The 13,988-nt window shown below is 42.9% G+C and overlaps 1 protein-coding gene across 7 annotated transcripts in view; it reads right to left on the bottom strand.

Annotated features, from left to right (window-relative positions):
* Positions 1-8,550: 8,550 nt before the first annotated feature.
* The window catches only part of GJA8 (gap junction protein alpha 8), a 45,905-nt gene continuing 40,467 nt past the window's right edge, over positions 8,551-13,988 (bottom strand). For 4 of the 7 annotated variants that reach the window (XM_069869882.1, XM_069869864.1, XM_069869890.1 and 1 more), the window contains exon 3: positions 8,551-10,259. In XM_069869882.1, coding sequence (XP_069725983.1) covers positions 9,059-10,249 — 1,191 coding nt within the window. In that variant the 5' untranslated portion in view covers positions 10,250-10,259 and the 3' untranslated portion in view covers positions 8,551-9,058. Of the gene's footprint in view, positions 10,260-12,739; positions 12,868-13,988 lie in introns of those variants that run through there. The other 3 variants (XM_069869906.1, XM_069869899.1, XM_069869914.1) reach the window with 2 other exon arrangements.

Here is a 13,988-nt window from a genome sequence, read left to right as displayed (position 1 = left end):
AATTCCTCCTTATGACTAGTCTAAATCTGCCCCTCTCCAGTTTATAGCCATTCTCCCTCATTCCATCCCTACAAGCCTTTGTAAACAGTCCCTCCCCAGATTTCTTGTAGCCCCTTCAGGTACTGGAATGTCACTGTAAAATCTCCTTGGAGCCTTCTGTTCTCCAGGCTGAACAACCCCAACTGTCCTCGTGTGGGAGGTGCTCCAGCCTTCTGATCATCCTTGTAGCTTCCTCTGGACCCACTCCAACAGCTCCGTATCTTTCTTATGCTGAGGATATGTCATCTTCAAAGAATGAACAATGTCTGGAAAAACACTGTTTGGAAAAAGCATGCTGTCAGAGGGACATCCTGTCTAACTTTCAAAAATACAGTTATTCAATGTGCTCTGCTTTAACTTAAATCAAAATATTCCACTTTTTTAAAAGTAATTACTTCCTGTATCACTGGGACTGGCTTCACCATGCTGGGGGGAACATGAGTGTTCCCCGTGGCTCGGGTTTAATGCTGCAGACAGCCTGTGAGCGGGAGCCCTGGAGGAAACCTGACCCTTTTCCTGGCTGCTGTCAAAACTCTGGGTGGTGAGGTTCTGACCACAGAGGAAGGCCAAGGGAGAGAGAGGGAGGTGGCCGGCTGGAAGTTTGAACACAATTCTTCCATTTTGCCACCACCTGGAACACTGTGGAAGAGTCGCAGTGCAGTGGGGCACAACACACCATGACTGTGCCAGACCCAACTTCCCACCTGAGAGGAGATCCATCCCCCTTTCCACCCTCCTTTTGCAGCCAAGAACCATGCTAAGGATGGCTTTCAGGTTTTGTGATTGTAATGTATCAAGGAATGGGGCCAGAAGGGAAGTAAAAGTTCAACAGGGAATTTCCTGATGCCTGTCGGTGTGAGAACCAATCCTTCATGTCACAATTATGTCCCTGCTTGAACTCAAAGGCGTCTGTATCTTTTCCTTTACTCTTAAAAACACACCTAACTTTTGCCTCTCAAAACACGCTATATTTGGGATAATAAATCAGACGGGAAGAGAAAGAATCAAATGCAGTTAGTCAGGAGTTTAGCAAAACATGGAGCCCCTGCTGACTGGAAATCGGGAAACTTTATTTATTACAGCTCATTTCACTATGAAAACGAATCTATGTTTTGTTGTGCTGAGTCACAGAGTTAGTCCCACAGTCTCTTCGACTGGCTTTCTGTCTTTCTGTCAGTTATCTTGGTTTGAAATTTGTCTCCTTGTCTGGAGCATTGCAAAGAGAAGAAAACATTCAGCTTTCACTGGGGTAAATGAGCTGAGGGAACAAATTATTGCATTTGATCTTAGACCTCTTCTTTTACAACTTCTGGTACTGTTGCCTGCTAATGCAGGGCTGAGATCTGAGCTTCCATATCTTCCCTTCTGTATCTGCTACTCAGAAACTGTTATTTCCTAAAGTGATGAGATTCCTGAGTTTGGAGAGATTTGTGGGTGTTTTGTTCTTTATCAGTAGGTTGTGGGGCAAGGTTAGGTGTTGGTTACTTTTAAGAACAGAAACTAACAGGAAATCCTTTAAAAAGATGTATTATACAAAGCCAAATTCTGCTCTTGTTTACACCTTGGCAACTCAGCTCACTTTAACACAAGGTTAAAAAACAAGGCAGATTTTGGTCATGGCTCCTTAAACTTTCATCTTTGCATGTGTTTATAAATAGGCTTGAAACACGTCTCTGATTAGCTGTAAATTAGTGATCCCTGACCCTTGAGAGGCACACACAAGGAAGAAGATAATTCCTACTGGAAAAACTCAGAGCCACCTCCACCCCCAAGCCTCAGGACCTCTCCTTCAGGGAAGATAAAAAATGTAAAAAGAAAACAGGAAAATTCTGCTGTGTCGTTTCTCCTTAGATAGGTGCTGGTGTGTATGTGTAGGGAGCAGGATGCATAGCACTCCACAGGTACAAAAGCAGCTTCTTATTTGTGAGAGGCTGGTAGTATATGTTAAACAGGATTAAACAGTATGTATAGATGGTGGTGGGCGGAGCAGAGAGGCAATGTACAAGGAAGAAGGGCTGATCAGTATATTTGCAGGTTTCCACTCAGTTCTGTAGTTTATTCTTCCACATACTGAAGTGTGATTGTGGCTATTTTATGTTCAGTTTGTAGAGGTTACTTTCAAACAAAGCTGAAATGTGAGGAATGCTAAATTGAAGCAGTTTGTTGGCCAAGAATATATTCAGAAACAGCACAAGTTTCCAGAAGGTGCTATGGGGCATATTCATGACAAATTGGCTTAGCTGGCAGCCAGCCATCCATTTTCTTTTCTCCAGAGGTTTTCATAAACAGGAGCTCTGAAGCTGGGAGTAATCTGACATTATTCTAATTTTTTAATTTCTTTTCAATTTATCTTTGGTGAGTTCAGATAATGATGTTCACTGGCAATAAATTAATTCCTTTATGGGGTTGTCTATGACTTTTCTTTGAAATAATATAGATGTATTGAGAAACTTACCTTAACATTTTTGTCCCAGTTATTCATTGTATATGTAGGTAGAATGATTGGAAACAAAAAAAACCCTTTGTCCGTGCTAGTTTTGGTTCTTGATTCTACCAGGTAAATGGAGGAACCAGTGTATAAAAGTTCAGTTAAATTAGTATGAAGTGCTGACCTTCTTAAAATCCAGAAATACCAGATTTCTTAACAGCCTGGGTTTAACTCATGTCTTGGGTTGGCTTGCCTTATCCTTACAATGAGGTACTCGGGCACTGAGCTTGCAGGCTGCTTCTCTGCCTACAGCCTGCCCATCAGGTGGCCAGCTGTGCCTTACCTGGGACTCCCTGCTGCCCTCCTGTGTCTCCTCTGCCCTGCAGCTGTCTGTAATCCAGGATTTTTAGGTATGTGCATTTGTAACTGGGTTTCCTTATCCTGATCATCCTTCAATCCAACTCTGCCCTGAGCTCCAGGGAAATACCATAAGAGCCAACTGTTCTGTTTAATCAAATTCTTCACTGGGTTGATTTAAAAGCTTTTCAATAGGATATTCAATGGTTTTTCCAAGCAATGTAGCTGTTTCTCCTCAGAAACCAATAAATGGCTTTTTGTGCTTTTACTGTGTGAGGCTGGATCTGGCAAGGCAAAGGCCAACAGTCTTTGGGGATTTTTTGTGGGTTTTTTTTTCAAAATATTCTGTCAGTAGCCTTGTAATCACCATTTCTATTCAGTTCTGCTTCATCCCTGATCAGCAAACTAAAATACACAAGTTTGGGGGGGGGTGGGGGGGTGTGGGTGTTGACAGAACATTCAAATGCAGTCCTCTGCACTTTGAGATGGATTTAAAGGCACACTTGACACTGAAATTAAAGGGAGCTGGAAAGACCTAAGCCCCTTGTATTAATGTGATTTTCTGTGTTGACATGCACACACTTTCTTATATTTGTAATGCTTTTTCCAAACCAGACACACAATACGTGGTTCTGACCTCAAGCAGCTTTTCTAGCTACCAAACATCAGTTGACTGTGTTTGTGCACTGGCCTCTGCGACAGTGCCAGTTAGTTGGTGTTGCCTGGTGGGGCAGTTTAATCAGACTCCCGCAGAACACCCCAGAGAAGCAGAAAGTGCCCCTCCCACCTGTTGCTCAGTGGCTGCACTGTGTGTTCAGCCTCCCATGGGATGGATACTTCAGGCAGTAAGTGACCAACTTTCAGCAAAATGCAGGGCTAACATCAAAATTATACCAGGATCATCATTGCTTTTCATAGTCAGGCTTCATCCTCCAAGGATGGAGAACCTACTGTGTCTTTGGGCACCTCCTTTGGTGCTGAACCACTTTCCATTTGAACAATATTTTCCTTGTCAGATTTTTTGGGCTAAAATTTTCCTTGCTGTTCCTTGTGATCATTGCCTCTGGTCTTTTGCTGTGCACCTCTGTCAAGAGTTTGGCTCTATCTTCCCTGTAACTCCCCATTAGGTACCCGAGGATAGCAGTTAGACCTCCCCACCCCCTTATCCCTCTCCTCTCTAGGTTGAACAAACCTTCAATGTCTCTCTGTACATTCAGATCTTCACTTGAACTGTTGACATAGGTATGAGTCTTGCCATTTGTACTGAAAAAGGTGCTTGCCAAGCTAGTTATAAGGAAAGGATTATGTGCCAGGCTACATCTTGGCAAATCAACAAACATTTATTTGCCATGGTTACAACTCAACTGTATAAGCAAATTTGGAGTTGGCAAAAAGCCTTTCCTGAGCCGTGTTAAAAGGTGTAGCGCACACAGAGCCTAAGAAATGGTAGCATCATTCTGTTGGGTGGAAAAAAAAATATTCCAATACTTAGACAAGTCCCCTGATTTGGGTACGCTTCTCTGACCCTGGCTCTCAGGAAGTCTGGCACCATATACCATTTTATCACAGCTGCCTCGGGCTTATAGGAGGGCTTTAGACTAGTTCTCATGGATGTTCGTATCTTTACTAAACAAAACAATGCCTAGGCTAGGATTACTTTCAGCTGTCAGCCTGAAAAGCCATTTTCTATACAAAACAGCAAACTGCCACTTTTTTTTTTCACCATTGTGTGACACAGCCGCTCTTTAAATCTAAAACTGCATAGTCAGTGAGTTACTGAGTGGCAGGAGAGACTGGACTTCCCTCTCAGTAAGTAGATTTCATGCCCGCACAGACCTATAAAGCAAAGATGCCCCCCAAACCTCTCCCCTCCTACAGGCAGAGGAATCTGTACCTCATTGTGTATTAGCGCTAAGAGATCATTGGTATCTGTCTCACTTACCGGAAAGAATCAGTATAACATGATAATTTGTGGGTTTGCATTCATGGAGCGTGGTTTTTAATGTGTACCATAAGCAATTGCAAAGTCTTCCATGGAGACTCTGGAAAATGTACTTGGAGTTTGCATGGAGTGGTTTAAAACAGAAGCCCAGCAATACTGTGCATTTTACAACCCTCTCCCACATAGCTTGCAGGGCCTTTGAAATTGTCCCACCACCCTGCACCCCCTTCCAGGAACTGCCCTATTTAAGCATAAATGTTACCCCACAGTGGGTGCTGGGGGTGGAGAAGAGGGGTCCACGTAACCACCGCTTCTTCATATGGCCAGGCCAAGGCTAAGGTGAAAAAAATGAGTGGGGCATCAATGGAGTCTTTTTCAGTCATGGCAAATCCCCATCTGTGTTGATGTTGCCAGTGCAATGCAGTGTTCACATTTTCAAATTACTACCCTTCTAGTCAAGGAGTCATGTACTAATCAAGTTAGCAGTTCTGCCAGGAAATAACAAGGATACCATGCATTTCAGCAGTGCTTTTCATCAGATCATTCCTACTTACTTTACAAACAGAATTAAGAAAGCCTCACAACATCCCTGTGAGGTAGGTGGAAATTCTTACACCATTTTTCAGGTGGAGAAAACAGGCACTGAGAGGTAAAGTGATTATCACAGCAAGTCAGAAGCAGAGCTGGAAATAAATCTAAGGTTATTATCCTAGGTCCACTGCTCTAGACACTAGAGAACACCAACTCCCACATGCTATTGTAAGCTAAGACACTACCTTTCTCTTCTACTTTCACCTCTTTTGGTGATTCTGACACTTGCTTCTTATGCTCCTTGCAGAGAGCCAGTTAGTAATTCATCTGCACAGGAAGCCAAGGAGGAACACATGCCTTTAAATGGTCCAGGCATGGCTCTAATTGTCCAGTGACTACCCCCTTCCCCAGAAAGTAATTTACCCTGTTCTTTACATTTATATCTATGTTTTGCTTAATTACTCTTTTTTTAGTAGAATAATACACTAAATCCGCAGCTCTGAGGCTGTTATGCAGCTTCACTAGGAATTTCTTGAATAAATGATTAAATTTGTCTCATTGAGAGGGAATAAAACACATTTATATGCTATCACATGCAGAAATGGCAATAACCCTTTGCTCATCTGTAGGGCCTCCCATCCAAGGACCTCCCATTCTATTACTTATACAATATATTGAGCCTCACGCCATCTTTGTGAGGTAGAACATTATTCCCAATTGTACAAGAAGGAAGAATGACTCGCTGACAGTCCCACAGTGATTTCATTGCAGAGATGAGGCTGGATGCTGGAAAACCAGACAGTTAGTTCCCTGCCCGGTTTGCCGAGAAGCACCATCTTGATGCCATGGCTTGTATTTGGTGGCTACAGATTTGCTAGCAGCCTGGCAGTGTCCTTGAAAAGTAGCTTGAAAAGAAATCAACAAGCACTTGTCTGGATGCAGGAAGAAAACACTGGCTTGTTTCATTGTGCTGTCGTGACCCAGAGGAAGAACAAAACTTGGTGTCTAAAGACTGGACCACCTGACAGCCATATATTGCGAACGATAAACCACTGATGAATCAGCATTCATCTGTAAGTAGTCTTTAAGTAGTCCTTAAGTAGTCCAGTGATCCAATGAAAGTATGCATGTCAGAGGTTAGGAACAGGGATGGTTATTAAAGTAACTAGTATGTAAAAGGACTTGTCAAGTAATTAGGAGTAAATAAGGGTGGGAGTGATTCATCTAAGTCTAGCACCTTGGTATCTGGGAGGGTCAGATGCTCTGAAGAAGGCATAAGATACCTCATACTGAACTGTTACAGGGTTTCGGTTTTTACGTACGGGAAAGTGTTTTTCCAAACACCTTCAACAAGTGGGCTCATTTATGCTTAAAACCATTAAAACTCTCTTATATCTTCCCATGAAGACAATACAAAGTAATAGATCCCATCTGGTCTAAGTGTGGTGATTTTGCTGTTCATCAAAATCTTTGCCCTTGTTTGAATTCTAATATTTTGAACTGAGTACAGTGAGAATCTTTTCCTGCTGGAAAACATTCTCTTTCTTTGGTTGCCTTTTGTTTGTGTTAACTGTTCTCCTGTTTCTGTATTAAGAGAGTGGATAAATGGTAAGCCTTCAGATTCTCTGCATGCTCCTTCGCATATATTGCTTTGTCATGTTCCTTCTCAAAAACTGAGGAGGTATTTTCCAGTCTTCACAAGGAAGGACAACCTAGCAGCCTTTGTCCAGGGAGGAAATATCTTGACCCCAGGCTGCAAACCTTGGGAAAACACACAGGCCCAAGAGGAGCAAAAGGATTAATAGCGTAAAACCTTAATACATGGCACCGCTATGGTGCTGAAGAATCCCAATGCACCTTACAAACTTTCTACATATGTACAGCTTGCTTCACTCAGCAGTGAAGTCCAGCCACCTTTGCGCTCGCATAGGGCAGCTGCGTAACAAGGCAGGGGAACTTCACCAAAGAGGTTAGACCTGCTAGTGACAGAACTAACAGTACTGGTGGTTGCCTGAGCTGGGATGCAGGGCAGCAGAACTGAAGTTGTGAGCCCAAGCCTTCCCAGAGCTCTCTCAGGCACCCATTTGACTTCAATGGGTTTGGAGTCAGCCCTGCTACAATGGGAGGACAGAGGGGGTCTTTTCTAGCTAATGGCAGGATGAGTTTTATGCATTATGCCAAAGACCCTTTTTTCCCTGCCCTGGATTAAAGCCTGCCCTGGATTAAAGCCTGTCCTGGGAACAATGGGATGGGCTGCAGCCCAGCACAAAGAATTTGCTGACCTGACAGGGTCTGAGGTCTGCAGAGCAGAGCAGATGAGAATGCATACCTGCACTTTTCTGGCATGAGGCTTAGTTTTGGGGGGACATAGCTGTTAACCTGAAGCTTTTGAACGCATTGCTGCACTGCCCTAGCCAAAAGGTGCTGCTGTAGCCCTAAAATTAGAAATTCAGAGACATTTTAACATTTGCAAGCTCATGCTTTTCTGCCTTCTGTAACAAGAAAGATTTTGCTGAGGATCTGAGAATTCTGTACAGACCTGTTGGCCCAAATGGTCTAAAACATCTTTTGAAAGCCTTTGTTTTACTCAAGACTTCAGCATTTAATAGAGATGTAGACCATTGGATGTCTCCCGTTGGTCAAATTAAAAACAAAGGATGTCAAAAGACTATTATGACTTCAGACTTTTCCAACTTTAACAATCAGTTTTGTATTTCAACATTCAAATAGTCATATAGTTACCCAGGCCACTGGTTTAGGTTCTTAGATGCCTTCAGGACTTTACCTAAGATTTGCTGAGTGCCTGTAAGTCTGGGAGCTCCAGGAACTGAGCACGTGTCAGGATCATGCCTTGAAGGCATGTATTTGGTTTCCTGCTCTGAGGGCTGTAGCTGTTTCCTCCTTTCACAGAAGCCTTCCCACGCTTGCTTTGCTAAATTGAGTTTCAGATTTTTAAGTCACAAGACTACAAGTGAAAAATAACACTTCAATTTATCCTTTCCAGTGCTCTGAAATAGGCTTGGGGGTGGCTGACCCTCTTGTGAACAACTAATCCATCCGTGGGCATTGCTAAATCCTAGTAGAGAGCTACTTTTATCCTTGCCCACTGTCAATGTCACTTGAAGAGCAGAAACGTTTGTGACAAAGGAAAAATGGTTTTACCCAACTCAGATTTATATCCACAAAAAATTTTGGCCTTGATTTTCTGAATAAAGGAATCAGTGCTTACTGTTTCAGTGTGGTGATGCTAAGCACAGAATTCACTTTATGAATTAAATAACTGTAATTCCATGCCAACAATGAAGGGGAAATCTGCCTAGCATGAAACAGAAAAAGAAATACTAGATACAGTTGTTGATCAGTCTTCCTCCTCACTTGCTGAAGGGACAGATCCTCTTCGCTTTCCTAGAGAAATGTGGAACACAAAGCTTCCAGTAAATACATTCACAGTGGTGACGTGTGGGGTTCACTGACATGTTATGTTTTAAAATACATCAGTTATGTGTACAGTGTAGATATTACTGTAAGGAGTGAGCTGGTATGTGTAAACAGGGAAAATGTTCCTTTTCAAATGGACATACAGGGCAAATAAGGCACAGTTACCATAATAGTACCTTTCCAGTTGAGAATCTCAAGAGGAAATAATATTCAAATGGTCATTTTAGCACTTTGCTTAGAAACATCTTTTGATATTTTTTTTCTCTATCTCTGCTTTTCTTTTCTACCTTTTCAATTTTGTATGCTCCCTATATCCTGCACCTTCATACAGTCAAATCATCTGACCTGGCCCGGCTGCTGGCTTTACTTAGCCTGCTGAGGGGTCTCATATCAGCGGCGAGTTCAGCAGGTGCTGAAAACCCTTCCACTTCATCGCTCACCACCTCTTCTGCTTTCTTCAGCTCTGGCTCTTCTGGAGGTCCCGGCTGCTCCTCTTCCTCCTCCTCCTCTGCTCTTACCTTCTCTTCTGGTTCCTTCGCTGGTGCGTACGATGGTAATCTCTCATCGAATGCCCTGGAGATATCTTCCAAAGGCCCCATCCCAATTTTCTCCTCAAACTCATTGAAGGCTGATGGAAGGGGACTGGGTTCAACTCCTACTTCCGTGAGAGGGAAATAGAGGGAAACTGGCTTCTCTTCTTCCAGCAGCTTATAGCCTTTGGTCTTTGGGATGGAGGGGACTGTGATGGCAGGGAGGGGCTTCTCTGGGACCTCCCCAAGCTGTTCCTCTGCTGGTCTTCTCAGGGCCTTCCGGATCCTTTTCAGGATCAAGTGACTGATCTCTACCAAGTTGAGGAAGAGGGACACGGAAGCCACCACTAGCATGAACATAATAAAGATGGTCTTCTCTGTGGGCCTGGAGACAAAACAGTCCACAAGATTGGGACAGGGCCACCGCCCACAGCGGTAAAGGGGGAGAATTCGGAAGCCGTACAGGAAATACTGACCTACTATGAATCCCACCTCAAAGAGGGTTTTGAAAATTATGTGGAAGATGTAGGTTCTTAGGAGGGTACCCTCCAAGCGAAACTTCTTGGTCCCATCAGGGTTGTTGCCTTTGTTTTGATTTGGAGCCAGAGGCAGCTTCTCTTCATCTACCTCAGCCTGCTGACGCCTCTCAGCTTCTTCTCGCTCTCTCCTCTTCTCCTCCATGCGGACATGGTGCACTGCATGCCCAAAGTACATTAGCGAAGGTGTGGATACAAATATGATCTGCAGGACCCAGAGCCGGATATGGGAGATGGGGAAGGCCTCATCATAGCAGACGTTCTCGCAACCAGGTTGCTGGGTGTTGCACACAAAGTCTGACTGTTCGTCTCCCCACACTAGCTCGGCAGCTGTTCCCAGGATCAGGATGCGGAAAATGAAGAGCACTGTGAGCCAAACTCTCCCGATGACAGTGGACTGCTCATTCACCTGCTCTAAAATGTTCCCCAAGAAACTCCAGTCACCCATTTCTTACTGTCTAAGGAAAGAAAAAAGAAAGAGAATGACCACAAATTATGCTAAGTTTAAAAGATTTCAGATTTTCCCACTGATGCCACTTACTTTCAACTAGCAGTTCCCTAATATGTTTTGAGGACAGAAAGAAGGTTGGATGCTTGTTTGCTTATTTGCCTGTTCACAATGATTTATTATCAGAAGAAGGCCTGAGGAGTCAGACCAAAAAGCTTGCTAAATTCTTTCTTCCCTGGCTCTAAATGGGCAATTACTTTTCAGCCTGGGAGTATATTTAACTCCTTTTACCAGGTAACAGCCTTCCGTGGTGCCTTGTAGGCTCCATTGCTTGAGCCTGCTTAGATTTTTTACATGTACAAACATTTACCAGCAGTACAGTAGAACAGATTTATCATCATGCAATGTCAGCTGTTTGAAAAGAGACTGAAGCTTTCAAGCACCCAAGCTCTTCCACGCCAGAACCATACACAGGTCAAACAGATCTGGATTGGTGCCCATCTACTGCCTACACAAACCTGAATTCTCTCTAGGTTGCATATATTTATTCTGCATTAGAAATCACTCTGTTAGATAAGAATAGCAATTAGAACATCATTACTATGTTAGTAATACTATATAAACTCAATAACCACCATATATACTGATTTTGTTAATTAGCATGCATAATTACAATATAATAATTTGGTGTTATTGGGGCTATTCTTTGTATCCTCTTCTGAAATCAGTTGCCACACTGACACTGGAACCAACCTGGAGAAAACCAGAAATGTCTGCTGGGACCTTCTGTCTCCGGCTAACACAGAGCTGGAAGCCAGCAACAGATATCCTATTGGAAAGCTAAGAAAGAAGTCCATTTTCAAGTAATGCAAGTTAAGCATTACATGTCTCAGTATTTTTCTTGGTAAGAAATTATCCCTAGGCCAGGACTTCATCCTGCATACCCTAAACTTCCCACTATATAATTTTAGGCAAGGAAAAATCTATGAATGAGGGAAATAAAGAGGAAACTTGTTTGAGATGGGCTGTTTTAACACATCACAATATTGTGAAGTCTCTGAGGAATGCAGAATGTTACAGTGATCCAGAGAGACTGAGTTGTGGGCCATGTCATGTGAATCAGGGAACATGATTCATAAAATAGCTGCTCATGGGGACGTAGAAGTCCATTGCTGAGACGCAACCTCTATCTATAGTTTTCTAAATGTAGATGTATATACATAAGTGCTGGGAAAAAGAAGGTACAGTCAACAGCATGGAAATCTGAGTATCTAACCCTCCCTCCTCCTCCAGATACCACTGGGATGTATTTGTAACGCCATATGCTACAAGACACCAACGCATACCAGTCTGCTTCAGCTACTGTGTGTACATAATCACACATAGAAAAACACACAAAATATTGAGACTTCTGTGACTCTGGGGGATTTCACAAATTTTCAACCTTAAAAAAATCCTTCTTGTGTCATTTTTCTAAAACAAGATGGACTCATTTTCCTTGCCTGCAAACCTTGTAAAATTTTCACCCCAGACACCTCTGTTAGAAAATGAAAAACAGAACAGAGTCCTTCAGCTTGCGCAAACACCTTGCATGCATAAGCGGCAAACATATAGTTTAATCACTGAAGAAAATTGCTACTTTCTCAGTCATTAAAGTTGTGTAAAAGAGCGTGTTAATGTCACCACTTACATTAACAAGTCTAGCAGAAGATTATGCTGTTTACATACATTATCTAAACTGATTTAAACATTCTCTTTCTGCAAATTCACAAATCAAAGTACACTCAACAGTTACCAATCATGTGCAACTCTGTAAAAAACACAACTACACACAATATAAATTTCATCATCCCCCAGGCATCACAGTTAACTCCATCCCTTTTCTTTCTTTGTGAGTCACACTGACATCCACAGCTACCATTTGAACATTTCCACTGCAGCACGTAAGACCAACATTCTAGATGTGATAAACCTTATCATACGGAAAACTCAATGTACAAGACAAGCAAAAATGTTTCCTGTCTAACTCCCTCAAATGTCTTGCTTACAGCTTGCTGCATTTGGCTGAACTCTTCCTGAGATCACTTCCCAACCAGTCACATTTTTCAAAAATCTGCCATGACCACCCTCTCTATTTTCTGCAAGCCAAGTCGTTGGAGTTTGCTCGATCAGTTCAACTGCAATAATTTTGAGTGGACTGAAGGTGAGTGGTACAATCTGTTCAAATGTCTAGGATACCGCCTGTAAGCAGTCATCCCCTCAATTCCTAAAAAAAGTGCAAGCAATGAATTTAGGCAGTCACCTTTTCCTTTAAATTGCTTGTCATGAGGAAAAGATCAGGAGACTGCCTAAGCCCACTCAGGGTCAACAGGCTCATGTTCTTAACTCACATGGATTCATTGCAGACCCTCACCCTGCACTTCCAGACATTGCAAGATCAGCGTACTACCACTGAAAAAGACTGTAGGTTAAGGACGTTGAGCAAGGAACTTGCCGCTGTGAAAGGCTCCACCGCAGAAATGTGTCCCCCTCCTCTCTTGGCACTCGGCAGGGAAGAGTGAACTTTTGTCTCTCTTCTTCCCTACCCTAAAAGTCCCAATCTTGTCGCACGACTGAGCAGATATGACTGAATTGGCTCTGATGGTGGGTTTTAGTTGCCCTGCAATATTTAAGCTCCGAGCCAGACGGCTTTATGAAGTGAGTGACAGTTAGTGACGTGGGGAACAATAGGGAGAAAAAAAATAGAGAAAGAGAGGCAGAGAGACACAGAGGAGAATCCACTGAACATGAAAAAGCAGAGGGGGGAGAGGGACAGGCGACAGGCAGCGAAAACCTAATACATGCATAAATGGGAGTTTGCACAGTTAAGCAGGCACCAAAACATCTCTGCAATTCTGCTGTGTTTCAGCACAGCTCCGTGTGTTTCCCCACTCACTAGTTTTTAGGTGTTGTGGTGTGACAGGTGAAAAGGGAGTGCCAACATCTCTGATGGTGGCAGAACTAATTGAATTAATTTGTTAACCTACACCCAGCTCTGACAGTTCAAGTCATATTGCTTTTTTCCAGCACAGGCAGACACTGAGGTACTGGACCTGCATGTGGCATTGTCACATACTTTGGGCTGCTCTGTGACATCTTTTATCAGGAAGGAGAAGCAGTATGGGAAAACCACATCTTCAGTCAATATTAACAAAAGCTGAGAAATGCCTATTTTACAACTCTGCCTTTCAATGTCTTAGTTCTGCTTAGTTTTTCCTCAAAATAAATCTTGCAAATGCACATGCATCAAAAATCTCTAAAACAAACTGTTTTGTTAAGGAGCGTAGCCAAATTCCAGCAGCCCAGCAAGCAGGAATGTTACCCCAGGCATACTTGCCTACCCCCAGCCATCTACAAAAATGCTGGAGGTCCTGCAGAAGAGAAAAATTGCAGGCTTAGTAATGCATCCAGAAGTACAACTAACTGCCCTGCGTGTTTTAATTATGAGGCAAAGAATATGACTTTATTCTGAGGTACTATTTTTGTAGTCTTGCTGTATGAATTGCTCAGAATGTGCTCTTGGTGCTCAGCTCTGAAGTAAAAGAGGATTACTGGAAGCAAGATCTGCTAAGCAATGGTACAGATACCAGGCTTATAAAGTGATGAATCAGCAAGTAGCTCTCCTTTCTCTTTATGCAGACTCAACACTGAATTTAATTCCCCAGGATGGCACTGGGAGATGCTCTGTCTCTAGAAAAGC

The sequence above is a fragment of the Phaenicophaeus curvirostris genome, chromosome 1 (assembly GCF_032191515.1).
Source record: "Phaenicophaeus curvirostris isolate KB17595 chromosome 1, BPBGC_Pcur_1.0, whole genome shotgun sequence".
Taxonomy (NCBI): Eukaryota; Metazoa; Chordata; class Aves; order Cuculiformes; family Cuculidae; genus Phaenicophaeus; species Phaenicophaeus curvirostris.
The sequence above is the reverse complement of the archived record's forward strand: the minus strand, read 5'-3'. Positions and strand labels throughout refer to the sequence as shown.